Source organism: Lynx canadensis, chromosome F2 (genome assembly GCF_007474595.2).
Source record: "Lynx canadensis isolate LIC74 chromosome F2, mLynCan4.pri.v2, whole genome shotgun sequence".
NCBI classification, from domain to species: Eukaryota; Metazoa; Chordata; class Mammalia; order Carnivora; family Felidae; genus Lynx; species Lynx canadensis.
In genome coordinates, this window is record NC_044320.2 from 47607476 (window position 1) to 47623510 (window position 16035).

The 16035-nt window shown below is 35.1% G+C and overlaps 1 protein-coding gene across 1 annotated transcript in view; it reads left to right on the forward strand.

Moving 5' to 3' along the window:
* Positions 1–16035, forward strand: part of MMP16 (matrix metallopeptidase 16) — a 285679-nt gene that overhangs the window by 136022 nt on the left and 133622 nt on the right. The window contains exon 2 of the mRNA XM_030304358.1: positions 5669–5817. Within this exon, the coding sequence (XP_030160218.1) occupies positions 5669–5817 (149 nt within the window). The remainder of the gene's footprint in view (positions 1–5668; positions 5818–16035) is intronic.

Sequence of the window (16035 nt, forward strand, 5' to 3'; positions counted from 1 at the left end):
AGGACAGATGTTAACTATTGCATATTTAAATATTTTTGTTAGTAAATATGTTAAAATTTAACGTGAATTCAATAATTTAAAAAATTCACATCCCAAAATGATAAAAAAATATATAATTATATAAATTGAAGTGACTATTATTAAATAAATACCATAAAATACTTTAAAGTAAATACTGTAAATAAAATATTCTCACCTTTGCCCTTTTCCTACCTTACTGAGTTCCATAATTTTGATCACTGGGTACATGGACCTTGCATTTGACCATCCCACAAATTAGCTGACATGAGCTATACCAAAAAAACTGGCTCAATCATAAATAGACGTTGTGGTCTAGCAAAGTGATTTTTCAAATTAAATAAAATTTAAACCCTACCTCCTATTTCTTTACCTCCAATAATTTCTGTAATTTCTAAGATAGATCCCTTCCTGCCCTAATAAATTCATTAGGTTAATCATTTTAAAAAATTTTGGAAGGATATCTAATCATCATTTCAAGACATTCTCTCTATATGTTGGGTCCTGCCAGTGATGGAATTTTAATATGGTTCTTGCATTTGTGATTCACCTGATTAAATGAATAGGAGCATCTTAATTGTATATTAAGGCATCGATAACTTTATTAACTTTAACAACTGGATGAAAATTTATTCTCATGATTTTAGTACTGGTCTGAAATAAAAATATATACTCTAAAAACCCTCTGTTTAGGCGTGCCTGGGTGACTCAGTTGGTTAAGTGTCTGACTCTTGGTTTTAGCTCAGGTCATGAACTCATGGTTCATGAGTTCAGGTCCTGCACTGGGCTCCATGCTGGAAGTGAGGGGCCTACCTAGGATTCTCTCTCTCCCCCTTTTCCTGTGCCCCTCCTCTGCTCTTTCTGTCTCTCAAAGTAAATAAACTTAAAACAAATTTAAAAGTAATATATTAAAAATAAATAAATAAATAAATAAATAAACAAACAAACAAACAAACATCCTCTGTTTCTATTTGCCATTGTCATGAGAACTGCTAAGGTCTCCTTTTTGTTGTTGGTTATCATCTTTAATGATACCACACTGATATGTGGGTACTGACAGTGGAGTTGATTAATACAGATATTCCCAGTATGGTTACATGGAATATTAGTGACAAAGATATTCTTTTTTAATGGATTTAATAAACTTTATGGGCCTGCTACTCCTATTTATACAACAGTCTGGTAAAGACAATATCTTTTGGCCCAGAATTTCATATTTAAATGTTTACCTTTTTTTGCTTGATAAGTCTCTTGCTCTACAGAGAACAGCAACTCTTCTGGGTGCTCCTCCATTTGAGTAATTACTAAGTGCAGGAAATTGGTTGTGTCTCCAAGATAGCAAGATAATTTGAATATGTTAGTAACAGAGGGAAGGTAATTCAAGGTTAGACTTTTTGCTGCATTTGAGGTTCTGTGGTTGCTTGTTCTGGTGATAATGACACAGCCTAACTCTCAGACAGTAAAAGAAGTCAGATTTTGCCTCCAAAGAAACTTGTTTCTTGATGGTTTTCCAGTGCTCTCAAATGCACGTGTCAATCCACTAAGCAAAAGAAAACAAACTGAAAGCAAATTGTCTTTCCTCACAACTCTGACTACTTACATCTCACCTGCGTTTCTGTCTTGCCTCATTCCAAGGATGAATGTTAACCTGAGCGGGAGCAATTTCAAGAACTCAGAGCAATTAGTAAGCATAAAATAATAATATGATGGACTGAGCAAGAGATATGCTGCTGGCTATATGTATTATCAACCCTCACATCAAACCTCAAATTCAGCATCATTTCCCCCAAATGCATACATTAGGAAATTATTCCTTAACTCTCCATTATGTGCATTTGAGAGCATTGAAAAAAATATCAAGAGATAAGCCATCTCAGGAGGCAAATGTATTTCCTATCATCCGGGAGAAATATTTTAAAACAACATCTAAAACCAGGATATAGTCCATGAGGATGGAGTCTGTGTGTATAGTTTTTAAGGGATAGTATGTAACTTCAGATATTACTTTGCATATTTAACTTTCTATCAAATAAAATGTTGTAAGTTTGTAATTTAGTAGGAAAAAAAAGAGAAAGGTTTTCCTGTATGTCACTTATGTCAAACTTCAATTGTTAAAATTTCCTGCTTATTACTCTAGAATGAGCACCACATCTAGAATGATGCGGTGCTAAGGCTACCACCTTGCTCTATTTATATGAACAAAAGGGTTTTGTTCTATAGAAATAGGATAAGGTTACTTATACCACAGGATCCTGTATTCTATGATGATTATGGACCGGTGTTTGAATCTGATCCTCACTGTTTGTACCTGATCTTCGTTCACTGGTAATTTAAGAGTCATTGTTTACAAAGCACTATAGATTTTGGCCATCATGGTTTCTACCACTGATGCTGACTGCTTGGTCCACCTTGTATTTGGTCAGTTTTATATCACCATGTTGCCCAACTTCGTCTCCTCCAAGGAGCATTAGCATCTTACTTGGTACAGATTTTTTTCTCTATCATACCAAACATGATCAGATCCTCAGAATTCTGTGGACAGCTTAAAGGAAATAGTATAAGACCAAACCTAACTCAAGAGACTGTACTCTGCGTGATTAAAAGATTATTTAAGCAAGTATTTGTTTTCACCTGCAGTTTCCATATTGAGTATTATGAACATAAAGAAACACTGTGAATCAAATTAATACTGTAAGTCATTGTAGGTATAATTACTTGCTTTTTATATCCACCTAGAGTAAAATTGTCCACAGCAGTTTTAATAAGAAATGCTACTGAAGGCTTGCTGGTTTCATACTCTAACATGACACCAATATGCTTGATTTTCCACTGTTTTGTGGAAGGATGGATTGCAGGTTTCCATTGAGAATTATTCCTGGTCAATTAAAAAAATTTTTTAATGTTTCTATTCTTGAGAGAGAGAGAGAGAGAGAGAGAGAGAGAGAGAGAGACATGGCATGAGTGGGGGAGGGGCAGAGAGAGAGGGAGATAACAGAGTCTGAAGCAGGCTCCAGGCTCTGAGCTGTCAGCACAGAGGCCAACTCAGGGCTCGAACCCATGAACAATGAAATCATGACCTGAGCCAAAGTCAAACGCTTAACCCACTGAGCCACCCAGGCACCCCCTGGTCAATTCTTGATGATGTCAGAGAAGATTTCTTGATTAACAAATGACAATGATACATATATATTGCTGGTAATGATGGTAAACTCAATGACATTGAGTTATCAAACAAAAAAAAATAAACTTTGACTATAAAATGGTGGGTCCCATAGATTTTCTGATATCTTACAATTAAAAAGAATTATTCACTTCTCAGTCATTTAGAAAAACTGGGGCGCCTGGGTGGCGCAGTCGGTTAAGCGTCCGACTTCAACCAGGTCACGATCTCGCGGTCCGTGAGTTCGAGTCCCGCGTCAGGCTCTGGGCTGTTGGCTCGGAGCCTGGAGCCTGTTTCCGATTCTGTGTCTCCCTCTCTCTCTGCCCCTCGCCCGTTCATGCTCTGTCTCTCTCTGTCCCGAAAATAAATTAAAAAAAAAAAAAAAACGTTGAAAAAAAAATAAGATTAGAAAAACTGACTTTCGTGATAAATGACATAATATAAAAGAATTTGAAGAAAAGTCACAATTTTTTTTATTATTCTAACTCATTTGTTTGAGAGGGTAAGGCATAAATCAATATGTATTTTTATAACATGATATTTTTCTCATTATCCATTTCAAATTTATATATTTTTATAGTTTTTCTATTTCTATATAAATCATAGGGTTTATTATTAACAGTTTTCTTTTTGCTATCGCCATAAACGTGGTTGTCAGTAGCTTAGCACCCATGAGTAACCTAGCAACAAGTCAGCTTTCTAGCAAGTAAGAAATAAATGCAAACAAAGTATTATGGAAAAAAGCAGTTCAGTTTCAGAATATTAGTGCATGTATACTGTTAACAATCAAGATGAAATCTTCTAATTTGGGGGAAATTGTGTGACAATAGGTATTGAGTTTTCTAGTAAATAATACAATGCCAGTGAAATCTTGTCTCCTTCATTCAGAAAAAAAAATGGAATCTATTTCAGACTGCAACACTGTTGACTAGGTAACTGAATATATGTGTCTTCCCTGGAAGCCTATTCATTACAGATTAGATGAGAGGAGTGTCTTGGCATGTTTTCACTATGTGGTAGATGAGTTTACTAGATGGAGTTTCAACAATAAACCTTCCTGACAGTGATGTATTGTTAATCTCTTAAATAGGTTTAGAATAAATGTTTTATTTTATTTTGAAAGGGTTGTGCTTATAGTACTGAACTTTTGGAGGGATCTTTTTCTTGGAAATACTAAAACATTCCACCTTGTGTTTCACATGCTGAGACTTTGGTATATTTAATATCAGTTTCTTTTGGTGAAATTTAACTTATATAATTACTGTTTATTTTCACTGACAAAATAGCTCTCCTGTGTTTAGTTGTCAGGTCATAAAGGAAGTATATCAGGTATTGGAGAAAAGCTGTAGCTTTATAGGATCATCATTTGCATGATGAATAGACCCAGGTAGGGAGGGAAATACATACTGGTGAATACCTTCCATTAAATAGCACAGCTTCTATTTTGTGCCACAGGCAGAATTACTTGGCCTTTCTCAATCTGACGGGCAGTTCACTGCACTTCAAGAAATCTTAGTGCCCCATGGAAGATTTAGGTAAGGGACAGAAGGATAGGATATGAGCTGAACATATGATTGTGCATTTAAAATGAATGCATAGAATTGTAGAACTAGAAAGCATCTTCTCTCTGGCGAAGATTACTTTTCCCCAAATCCCTCAAGTTTTAGGTTATTTTTAAAATATAACCTTAAATGACTGAATTGTTTGTTACTATAATCACGATTGGGATATGAGCTCAACTCTGACCTCTTTCCCTCAGTAGCCACACAAATCTCTCTTCTTTGGGGAAGAGGAGAATAAAAATCATTAGATCCTTAAAGAGAGGGCCAAACCAGATGGTCTGACTTCATCTATATGTGAGACCTTTGGTCACTTACATTATTTGGATTGAAGTGAGTCACCTTAAATAAAGGAAAGACTATTCTTTACATGAGAAACATTTACCTACCCTTGAAGACATCTGACTACATTGAATAGATCAATTGCATGAATTTATACCCAAAATGTCTTGACAGAATAATATGGTCTATATTGATGATGCTACTCATGATGGCTGTGGTCCTTGGTCAGTTGTTCAGAAAAGTGACATTTTAGACGTGACATATGCACATTAACTTCCCCTTCCAGCATAGATGTTCACTGGGGTCATGTTGTTGAAAAAATATCATCCTTTATTTTGGGAAGTTGAATTCCTAGAGGGCAGAGGTGATCTTATTTTTTATCCAGTGTGTAGTATAGTTCCTTATAAGCAATAAGCTTTAAACAGATGATTATTTTTTTGTAGATGTGTTGCAAAGACCCATTACAGTCACTGAAAGTATATTAAAACAAACTACAAAATATGTGTTAGAAAGTGATGAAACACTTAAATAATATATGCCCTTGTAGAGGAAATAAAGCTTAAGGATCCACTAGGGACATAACTTAATTACCACAAAATATTGTTACATTGTGAAGTTGATCTAAAAGGAACTGTACTTGTTGTTGCAGGTTTGGTTACAAAAGTACGGCTACCTTCCACCAACTGACCCCAGAATGTCGGTGCTGCGCTCTGCGGAGACCATGCAGGCCGCCTTAGCTGCCATGCAGCAGTTCTATGGCATTAACATGACAGGAAAAGTGGACAGAAACACAATTGAGTAAGTAATGGCATCCACACTCTCACTTTTTTTGGTCCTTGAGCCAAACTAAGTAGTCGGATAAAGTTTAAGTGAATTCCACCAACCACGAGTGTAGCAATTGTCTCATGTCTCTTTTCCTTGGAATTTGAACTGTGTTAACTCTACTCCCCTATGATGTCAGGTTTGTCAAAGCCCAATTTACTCGCCTGACTTTTGCAACACAGTTTCAAAATAGGGGGGAAGAAAGTAAAAAAACAATGAGAGTCAAAGTCAATGTACAGTTGAAGCCATTACAAGAGCTACAGGCACTATTGTGTTGGAACCAGCTTGTACTGTTGATGAGGACTTATTGTACACATCTCTTCCCTGTTAAGTAACATCATCTCAGTAGCTTGAAATTGACCAAAGTAGAAATATTGACACTAAGGTAAATGGGAAACAATAAAAATAAGGGCTTTTTTGGAGGAAGAGGGGTAAGGGTGTCAGAGAACCAGTTAACAGTTTATTAGCTTCCTATCAGTGGCAATTCTCTCTACATGAGTTAAATCAAGGAGAGGTTTACTGCAAGTCTTTTCCTTCAGTTTTTTACTAGCAAATGGCTTGTTTTTAACTCCTTAATGGGATTTGTTATTTTATTGACTGAGTCATCAGTCATTTGTTAATTTATTTATCCAACCAATAACTCATTAGTGGGCATTTCATAGGTGAAAGAGGCATATAGAGATTCAGAAGACAGACTCTCTTGTTCAGAGGAACTTCAAGTTAACTGTGTAGCTAGACATAACCACAAATGATCTTACCACAGGTACACTGTGAGTTCTGTAACATTATGAAACAGCATTATTGTTTTTTGGACAGCAAAGGAGGAAGTGATTAATTCTTTCAGTGCAGGGAAGAATCATTTGTGTTTATTGAGTCCTTGATACTCACAAAGTAAATCTACTTCATCATTTAATATGATCATCATACATCAGCCCTCCACAGTAGGGAAGACAAGGATACATTTTTTTTCTCTCTCTACTTTTTCAAATAAGGAAACAGAAAGTCAAAGGCTAGGTGAAATCCAGAGTAGTTACAGAATCCAGACCTTTTAATGTTTGGTTGGAGGGCTTTCTACTATTCCATGCTGTGGACCTTGAGAAATGACACATTTATTTTTCTTTTTAAACCTTAAATACCTGAAATGTCTGTGCCCAGGTATGTATAATTTTCACATATTAAACTAATTAAATATATGATTTAAAAATTATTTTGGCCTTCTAATACTTACATCATTATATTAGTCATACTATTTCTATTTCATCAAGACCGGGAAAGCACATAATAAAAGGCTTGAAGATTAAATGTCAAAGCAGTTTGGAAAAATAAATGTATTACCTCTGCTAGCATTTTAAGAGATACATAAATATTAACTTTGGTATACATCTGGGAAAATAGAACCAAGAATTAATGTAGTGCATTCTGTAAGAGTGAGAATCTTGTTATCAATATTGGGAATAGACTTGGATATTTTGAACCTGCTGCCCTCTGTTCATTGCAATTCTCCCTTAATAGTGTCCTAAATAAATACAGATTTAAATTAATTTTAATTAAAGTTGTAAATTAATTTTAAATATAGCCTGTTATATTAATAAGCAAAACTAGCAAATCCTGCATTTTATTGCTGTGTATAGTAGAGAATTCCATTTACGTTATACTTTTAATCCCAACATTTTACAAAGTGCCTCGGACAGCTTTTTTGCTCCCTCACGCAGGGCTGTTGTCTTCTGATCCACTTTCCTGGAATGGATGACACAGTTTTTAAAAACACAATAAATTGATGGGGCACCTGGGTAGTTCAGTCATTTAAGCCTCAGCTCTTGGTTTCACTCAGGTCATGATCTCACTGTTGTGAGATGGATCACCTCTTGGGTCCATGCTGGGCCTGGGGCCTGCTTGGGATTCTCTCTGCCCCTCCCCTGCTAGCATGTGTATGCACTCTGTCTCTCGCAAAATAAATAAACTTTAAAAAAATAACAATACATTGAGAACTTGGGAAACAAACTCCTTTGATTCTGCTTACTACTAGATATTAAAATTCAGAAAGTAGGAGCACCTGGGTGGCTCCGTCAGTTAAGCGTCTGACTCTTGATTTCTGTTCAGGTCATGATCCCGTGGTTCGTGGGTGTGAGCCCCGCATCGGGCTCTGTGCTGACAGCCCAGAGCCTGGAGCCTGCTTCGATTCTCTGTCTTCCTCTCTCTCTCTCTGCCCCTCCCCGCTCACATTCTGTCTCACTCTGTCTCTCAAAAATAATAAACATTAAAAAAATTTTTTTAATAAAATAAAACAAAATTCAGAAAACAGAGTTCCGCGGAAGGTGGCATCCGTGTTTCCTGTGAGTTTTGAGAGCTCCTGCTGGTCATTGGAAGGACTCACGATAGATAGGTTTGATTTCCTAAATCAAACCTGAGATAGCTGGGAAAAAAGTCTTTGTCAGGAGATGATGGAAGAAGAATGTGTGCAGGATTTATTTTGGCCCCTTATGTTAAAAGGATCTGAACAGTTTTCAGTTGATCTTTGGCAGGACAACGCAAAATGCAAGGGTGGAGAGAAGGACAGTGGTCTTTTTCTGCCACACAGTGGCTTAAATTCCAGACCAGGAGAAATAATTGTGTCAATGTGTAGGAGTTACAGTAGCATTTCTGTGAATTATAGCATTGTAGAGAAAAGATCAACTCTATAGGTAACCCTTAACTTAAACACAACCAGTGTTTTGGTCTGTTTTCTTTAACCAAACTTTGTTCTAATTTAGTTTTTTCTTCTTTTTTTTGAATCGGAACTGCATCTTTTCCTTTACATAGAGTGTTATTCCTAGGTGAGTCCACTAAAGCCTTGTTAAACCCTCATCGTCCCTTCCTAGATTGCCATGCTTCTTTTGTCCTTTATGGCACTTTCATTGTCACTCAGACTAGAAACCCTGTGGCTTCATTGGCCTCCTGTCTGGTTTTTTTCCACTGATGTATCTCCACTCGTGACATGTTGTTGCTCAGGGTACTCAGCTCAAATAATGTACTATTTTTGTAAGTATAAACCCTATAATCATGCTACTTAAGCAATTGTCTGTGCTTCTGTAATCTCAAATGAATGTGTAATAACAATCCATGCTGAAATTGTACTCTGTTATTTTACATGGTCAAATTATAAAGTATGAATTTTTATCTAAACCTTATTACGTAAAATATGGACTACAATTATAGACCTAAAATTACTCCTCAGTATTAAAATAATGTCTTAGGATTCGTTTTCAGACGCTATAAACTTTTATCTAATTTTAGGCTCTTGTCAAGATCAATTGTTTTAAATTAAATAATTATGTCCTCCTTTGTCAGACATCATTTGGTGTATTCAATCTAGAATTCATGGTTAATTAAAAGTAAAGATACAATTGTGGTAATCCCTATATTATGTTGAAGGAATTAACCATTTTTAAGCAACAGATTTAAGTATTACCTAAATGGCATATTGCTTTTATGTTAGTTGTCATTGGTATTGGAGAGATAGTAATGAATACTTATTCCCCCAACCCAAAATGAGCTCATAATCGTATGTTGCAATGGTTCTTTTAAATTTTGGGTTGCTTAGCTAATTTTTGTAAGCAAACTCACTTAAATTCCTTAATAAGTGAAGCAATTTATGTTATGCGTAAAAAAAGATTATATTAAGCAAGGAAAGAAAAAGCTAGCAAGGCAATAATGAAAATGAGTCTAATGTGTTTTTACAATATTAATGGTAGGTATTTTTAAATTTTAATTCATCTTTATGTGTGCACAGTATCATGCATTGAAGTATGCTTAATGAAGTATGATTTTAAGGTGACCTTTTTTATTTCTCTCCACATATACGCATACACATATATACACACATATATGAACACACACACACACATATATATATACATATATACATGAATACATAATATTAGATGATCTGAGTAATTCTAATTTATTTAAATCATGCAAAGAAAGGGATCTTAATTAAAATGAATTTAAGACTGAATATGTAGCTTTTTTCAAATAATTTTTATGAAACTACAGTGGTATTTGAATTCTCCTAATTTGAGAATCGAAATATTTATTTAGATATATCAAGAACCATAAGCTTTGGGGCTTAATTTTCAATATGTTTCATGATTTTTACTCATTTGTCTAAATTATCAAGTTAAGACTCCCTTTCAATCTACATATACAAGATAGGTTTATCAGTAATTAAATTTCTTTTTCTTTATTTCTGAATATAACAATGGTACTCAATCAGTATAACATTATAAGATGGACCAATCCCTTTTTTGGTAACTCCCTAAGGATAGTTGATAGCTAAATCAGCATACCTACGTTTTGAACCCTAAGTTAATTTACTTTTAAAAAAATCTTCACAATTCCTGGACTTGGTTGTATGAGGACAAACAAAATCTAAGGATTTTTAAAGTAATAAAAATAAGGGGCGCCTGGGTGTCTCAGTCTGATTAAGTGCCTGACTTCGGCTCAGGTCATCATCTCAGTTCTGAGTTCAAGCCCTGCGTCAGGCTCTGTGCTGACAGCTCAGAGCCTGGAACCTGTTTTGGAGTCTGTGTCTCCCTTGCTCTCTGCCCCTTCCCTGTTCACTCTCTGTCGCTCTCTCTCAAAAATAAGCATTAAAAACACTTTTTTTAAATAAATAAACTAATAAGAATAAGCGTATTTAAAAATATGTAAAATGATCTTTTGAGGACAACCATAAATAGTAGATACTACTCTTAACTTTCATTCGAACATGGAAAAGCCTAGAACCGAAAACTGTTAACTATACGATGCGGATGAACCTTGTTCTTACGTTACTAATTCGTAAGTCACAAAATATAATTTTGTGAGTGGCTTCTCTTCTCATGGTAAAAGTAAATATGTGTGCACAGTCACTGTGTGGTACAAATCCCTACTCCAAGGGACACCATTCCAATTGTATGTATTGTATTGAAGTGCCATCTTCCTGCAGCCCCACTACAGAGCCACCAGTTGTGTGGATTAAACTTGAAGGCATCATTTAGAGTGTTGTGGGTGGCCCTATATATTCAAGTCATGTGGGTGACTTGAATACCCAACTCATTGAAAAAAAATTACTGAAACCAGTGAAGCAGTGAACACTGTCTCATATATAGTGACTCTTATTACTGCAAATTTGTTTAGAAGTTTGTGGCTACTTTATTTTCATAAGGTATCTGTTGGTATCTGTATTATCAAAACACCAGGATATCCCTGTTTTGAATAACAAAGTATGTTAACACATAGGTTAAGGCGAACTGAAACATGTTGATATCAGTTGACTGCTACTGCTGTTGCTTCTACAAGTACAGTCACTTCCTGATATTTGTAAAATAATAATTATTATAAGTTAATAATCATAGCAGTTACTATTTGCCAGGCACCGTTCTAAGTGTTTTACATGATTTAACTAATTTAATCCTCACATTTACTCAATAATATTATCACTTCCAGCTTGTAGATGAGGAAGTGGAGAAATAGAAACAGTAGTCTGACCAATATCACGGGGGAGGTGAGTTGGTGGAGGTAAGGTAGGAACCGTAGCAGTCTAGCTCTAGGATCTCTGCTCCTCACTTTTACAATATAGCTCCTTCTTTTCTTTTCTTTTCTTTTCTTTTCTTTTCTTTTCTTTTCTTTTCTTTTCCTTTCCTTTCCTTTCCTTTCCTTTCCTTTCTTTTCTTTTCTCTTTTTTTCTCTTCTTTCTTTCTTTCTTTCTTTCTTTCTTTCTTTCTTTCTTTCAGAGAGAGAGAGACAGCAAGCAGGGGAGAGGGGCAGAGGGAAAGAGAGAGAAGACAGTCTTAAGCAGGCCCCATGCCCAGCTGCAGAGCCCGACACAGGGCTCATTCCCACGACCCTGGGATCATGACCTGAGCTGAAATCAAGAGTCAGGTGCTCAACCCACTGAGCCACCCAGGCGCCCCTATAACTCCTTTCAAGAGCACTGATTTTAGATATTTTTCCTTTTTAAGTTAAGCTAATTTATTTATTTTTTTTTTAATTTTTTTTTCAACGTTTATTTCTGGGACAGAGAGAGACAGAGCATGAACGGGGGAGGGGCAGAGAGAGAGGGAGACACAGAATCGGAAACAGGCTCCAGGCTCCGAGCCATCAGCCCAGAGCCCGACGCGGGGCTCGAACTCACGGACCGCGAGATCGTGACCTGGCTGAAGTCAGACACTTAACCGACTGCGCCACCCAGGCGCCCCATAAGTTAAGCTAATTTAAATAAAGCCATTAATGATCTATGCAATTAATTGAAAAATGCTCTCGGTTCTAAACAATTAAATCAATACTGAAAATCAATATTATATTTATGAAAACAGAGGAGGTACCATTATTTACACCTTGTAAGTGCCAAATAACTTTCTTGTGGCTCCCTCTCTCCCCCAGTACCCATTCTCGTGTCTTTGATTTGGAATACCAACTTAAAATTTTTAGCAAAGGAGTCAGTAATGAAGCACATGTGTATGAGCTGTGTGTTGACACACAGAAAAAATAAGTATGTTTTAGCAATGGCACTTTCACCAAAAAAAGCACTGTTTGAAAATAGCGTGCACGTGTGTTTGCATACACATAGGCTCTCTTCAACCCATGTTTCTTTCTTGTGATATAGCTGTTACCTTACGTGAAACTATCAATCCAATCCGTTCTACTTGTACGTTTAGAGTTTTGCATTCTCATGTTATTATGGGGTTTATCAAATTCATATATGAATGCAACTAACACTTGGTATGTGATATATAGAAATAAATCCCAGTGCCAGTCTCGACCTGAATAACAATATTAACATGCCAATTTTACCATTAGTATTAGACGTTTAATTTCTTGGTGAGTACTGTTAAATGTTAATCGTTATTTTTATCCACAAAGAACTTTAAAAATTGTAGTAGAAAGAACCTGCTTATGAGATTAAAGAATAATTTAAATGTTTGGAGTCATATAAGAAACCTGAAGACCGATTTAGCTGAGATACTGTGTGTCTTATTCAGTGGCTTGATGTGCTTCAATCATATTTGGGAGATTTTACATATTTTAATATATAATACCTGCCAATATCTCTTTGCTAGAATATTTGGATACAAATATTGATGAAGTTAACATACAGTGTTCTCAACCTGACCAACCTTTATTAGGACTTCTTTGCATTAAATTACTGATTGGTATTAGATCATTCCTGTTCTTATGTTTATTTCTTACACTTAAGTTATCTACTTTATGATTTGGTTTTATATAGAAGTATGTACACAATGTCCATGCAGTAAGCATTTGCTCAAGGCACAGACCTGGAAAGAGTTACAAAGTCTTCAAGCAACCTGGATAGTAGGGAGATCACCATGTGCAAAAAAGATATGCAGACTCAATCTATTTGCTTCATGTTCCTTATTGGAGACTTTACTGGGTATTGGCCCCATACCTGGCTCTCTGCCCTGACTCAGGCCGGCGGACAATAGAGACACAAATCAGAATACAGAGTATAATCCATGCTGTGTTGCGATGGTAAACTGTACCTATATGAGTTGCATAATGAAGGATGTTTAGGATTCTCAGTGTGAAAAGAGAGAAAAAGTTATTCCAGACAGACGTCACTACATAGAAAGGTAGAAAGAGGTTTACTTCTTTAGTAACCTGAATGGATCTTGGGAAGTAAGGGGACAGGGTATCCTCCCTAAGTAGGCCTGAATCAGATTCTTTCTATATAAGCGTTTCATGCCCAGAGCGTGTAGAGAAAACATCTGTGCTCTGGAAAGATTTATCTTTAGGAGCAAGAAGGAAAGCATTTAGACAGCGAGAGAGAAAGAAATTTGGAAACAAAAGAGACAGCCTCCTGATTGATTAGAGGAGACTGAGAAAAGAGCAGTGGTGGATATACCTAGGTATTAGCTTGGGCATTAGAAGGAGGTTAAGACTTTTGGCTGAAATAAGGCATCAGAGGAATTGGTACAGATCTGGGGTAAGAAAATTGTAATTTTTTATTACATGTAAAATTAGAAATAATGACAGGGTATCTTGGAAGAGATGTGACAGCTCTTAACCCATTATATAGTATTTTTTTTTAATCATGGATGTCCTTCCTATAGACTGTAAACTCAACAAGGGCCTTTTGCCTTGTTTATCTTTTCAGCCACACTTTTTCTTTATATCTCATAACATGTTGTGAAAGCTGAAAAATATTATAAGATGAATGAATAAGGATGGAATGAGTAAATAAATGTAACTAGTAGTTGGAACATAAGAAAAAATATATATTTAATGGACAAAGGCCTAAGAAACGTATAAAGAATTCAGCAGAGATATCTTTCAGCACAAAAATTTAATACTCATCCATAAAAACCCTATCCTTTGGAAGATGCAGTGCTTCACTGAGAAAAATTTTACTAGATCCAACATATGAATAACTTAAAATGGAAATTTATATCAGTAAATTTAATTTTCTTTTCAATTGTTAACTTCATGTTTTAATTTTATTGATTATTAATTTTAAACAATATATCCTCATTGACAATACATTTTATCCTGATAATAGGTAACACTGTTTTGTGAAATTTTATCCCCTTATCCATTTCAAATTATTTCTCTTCCCAGAGTGAGAACTTAAATATTTTTCTTAGCAAAATGTAAATGTAACCACTTCCCGCATTTGGTAAATTTACTCATATTTAATAATTATATATTGTTTATTCTGTTAGTACTTTCAGTGAGATAAGTAAGCATAAATACCTGCCTTAGGAATATTATAATTTTTGCTGAGAGTATAATTAATGAAATATCCATATGTAAAAGCCACTTATCATAATAAACCCACCATTAATGCTTAATATTTCCATGTTAAATCTATATCTATGCCTTATAATATGTACTAAAAATTAATAATTTTTCATTAAAAATTACAAAGTTTCCCCATCCATTTATTCATTGAATGTCTTTTATATTCCGGGGTTTGTACCAGGTGCCAGGATTATACAGATCCCCTGCCCTTGAGTGTTTTACAGGCTAGTGAAATATGTCTCAAAAAAACTGGTTTAGGAATGCTCTGGGAATATTATTTAGAAATAGAAGATCTCCATTCTCAACTCTACAGAGTTTGATCCCTAAGGGCCATATCACCTCTTAGGAGTTTGGAGACTTTAATAAAGGGAAAGAGAGATTCCTGAAGTAACTCCACAATGCATTTTAGACTAGGATGGAATTTGTGAAGTCTGATAATTGCAATGTCTACATTATTACTAGGAAAAAAAAGAGAGAGAGAGAGGGAAACTCTTTTTCAGTGCTTACTGGAAAATTGTCATCTTTCTTAAAAAGCAAAAGTCATGATTTCATTGTTGCATGAAGTCATTATTATAAGCACTGATTAGCTGATTTATCCATGTAACATGTAAACTATTCTTTCATTTTCCCCAAATGGACATCTTTAGATAGTCATCTCTACAGTCAATTATTTTCCATTTAAAGAGTATAGAAATCATAAAGTATTTGGTGAAATACAACGAAAATTGATTCTTTTCTCATTTCTACTTGCTGAAGCATGTAGCACCGTGAACTCTGCATTAGCTTTGCAACTGATAAATTAAATGTGTTAATGAATGGTAAAGGCATTTTTTGAGTCACTAAAGAAACACTTCTCAAAATCATGATAATCTTTCTTTTTAGGTAAGAAGCAAGACTACATAGAAAACAGGACAATGGTAAAAAGAGACTCTTAGAAAAGTTACACAACTGTATCTTGTATAAGTGTTAAAAATTAGTAAATCAAAAAGCATGTCATTTTCCTAAGATAATGATGTTAAACCTTATTTGTGTGATATTAAACCTCATATCCAGAAAAAAATTAATCATTGAATTTAGTTATTACTAATTTAAAGCAAATGGATGTTGCTTAGAAATCGGGGTAATGAGCAAAGTAAAAAGAAGAAAAATTGGAGAAACACAAATGTTATTTAAACAGTTTACTTCTATGTAAGCTAGAAGAGAGAATAGCATATACCTTCTTGAATCCTGAAATTTAAGGTTATTTAATAGATTTTAAAAGTTGTTGAATGTTCAAGTTGGAAGACACCTTAGTGAAAATTTATTTTTTAAAGTCTTATTCTATGAATGAGACTAGGGATTAATGACTTGCCCAAGATCACAGATCTTGTTAAAAACAGATTCTAGTTAGAAGCTTAAGAGGACTTCAGTCTATAG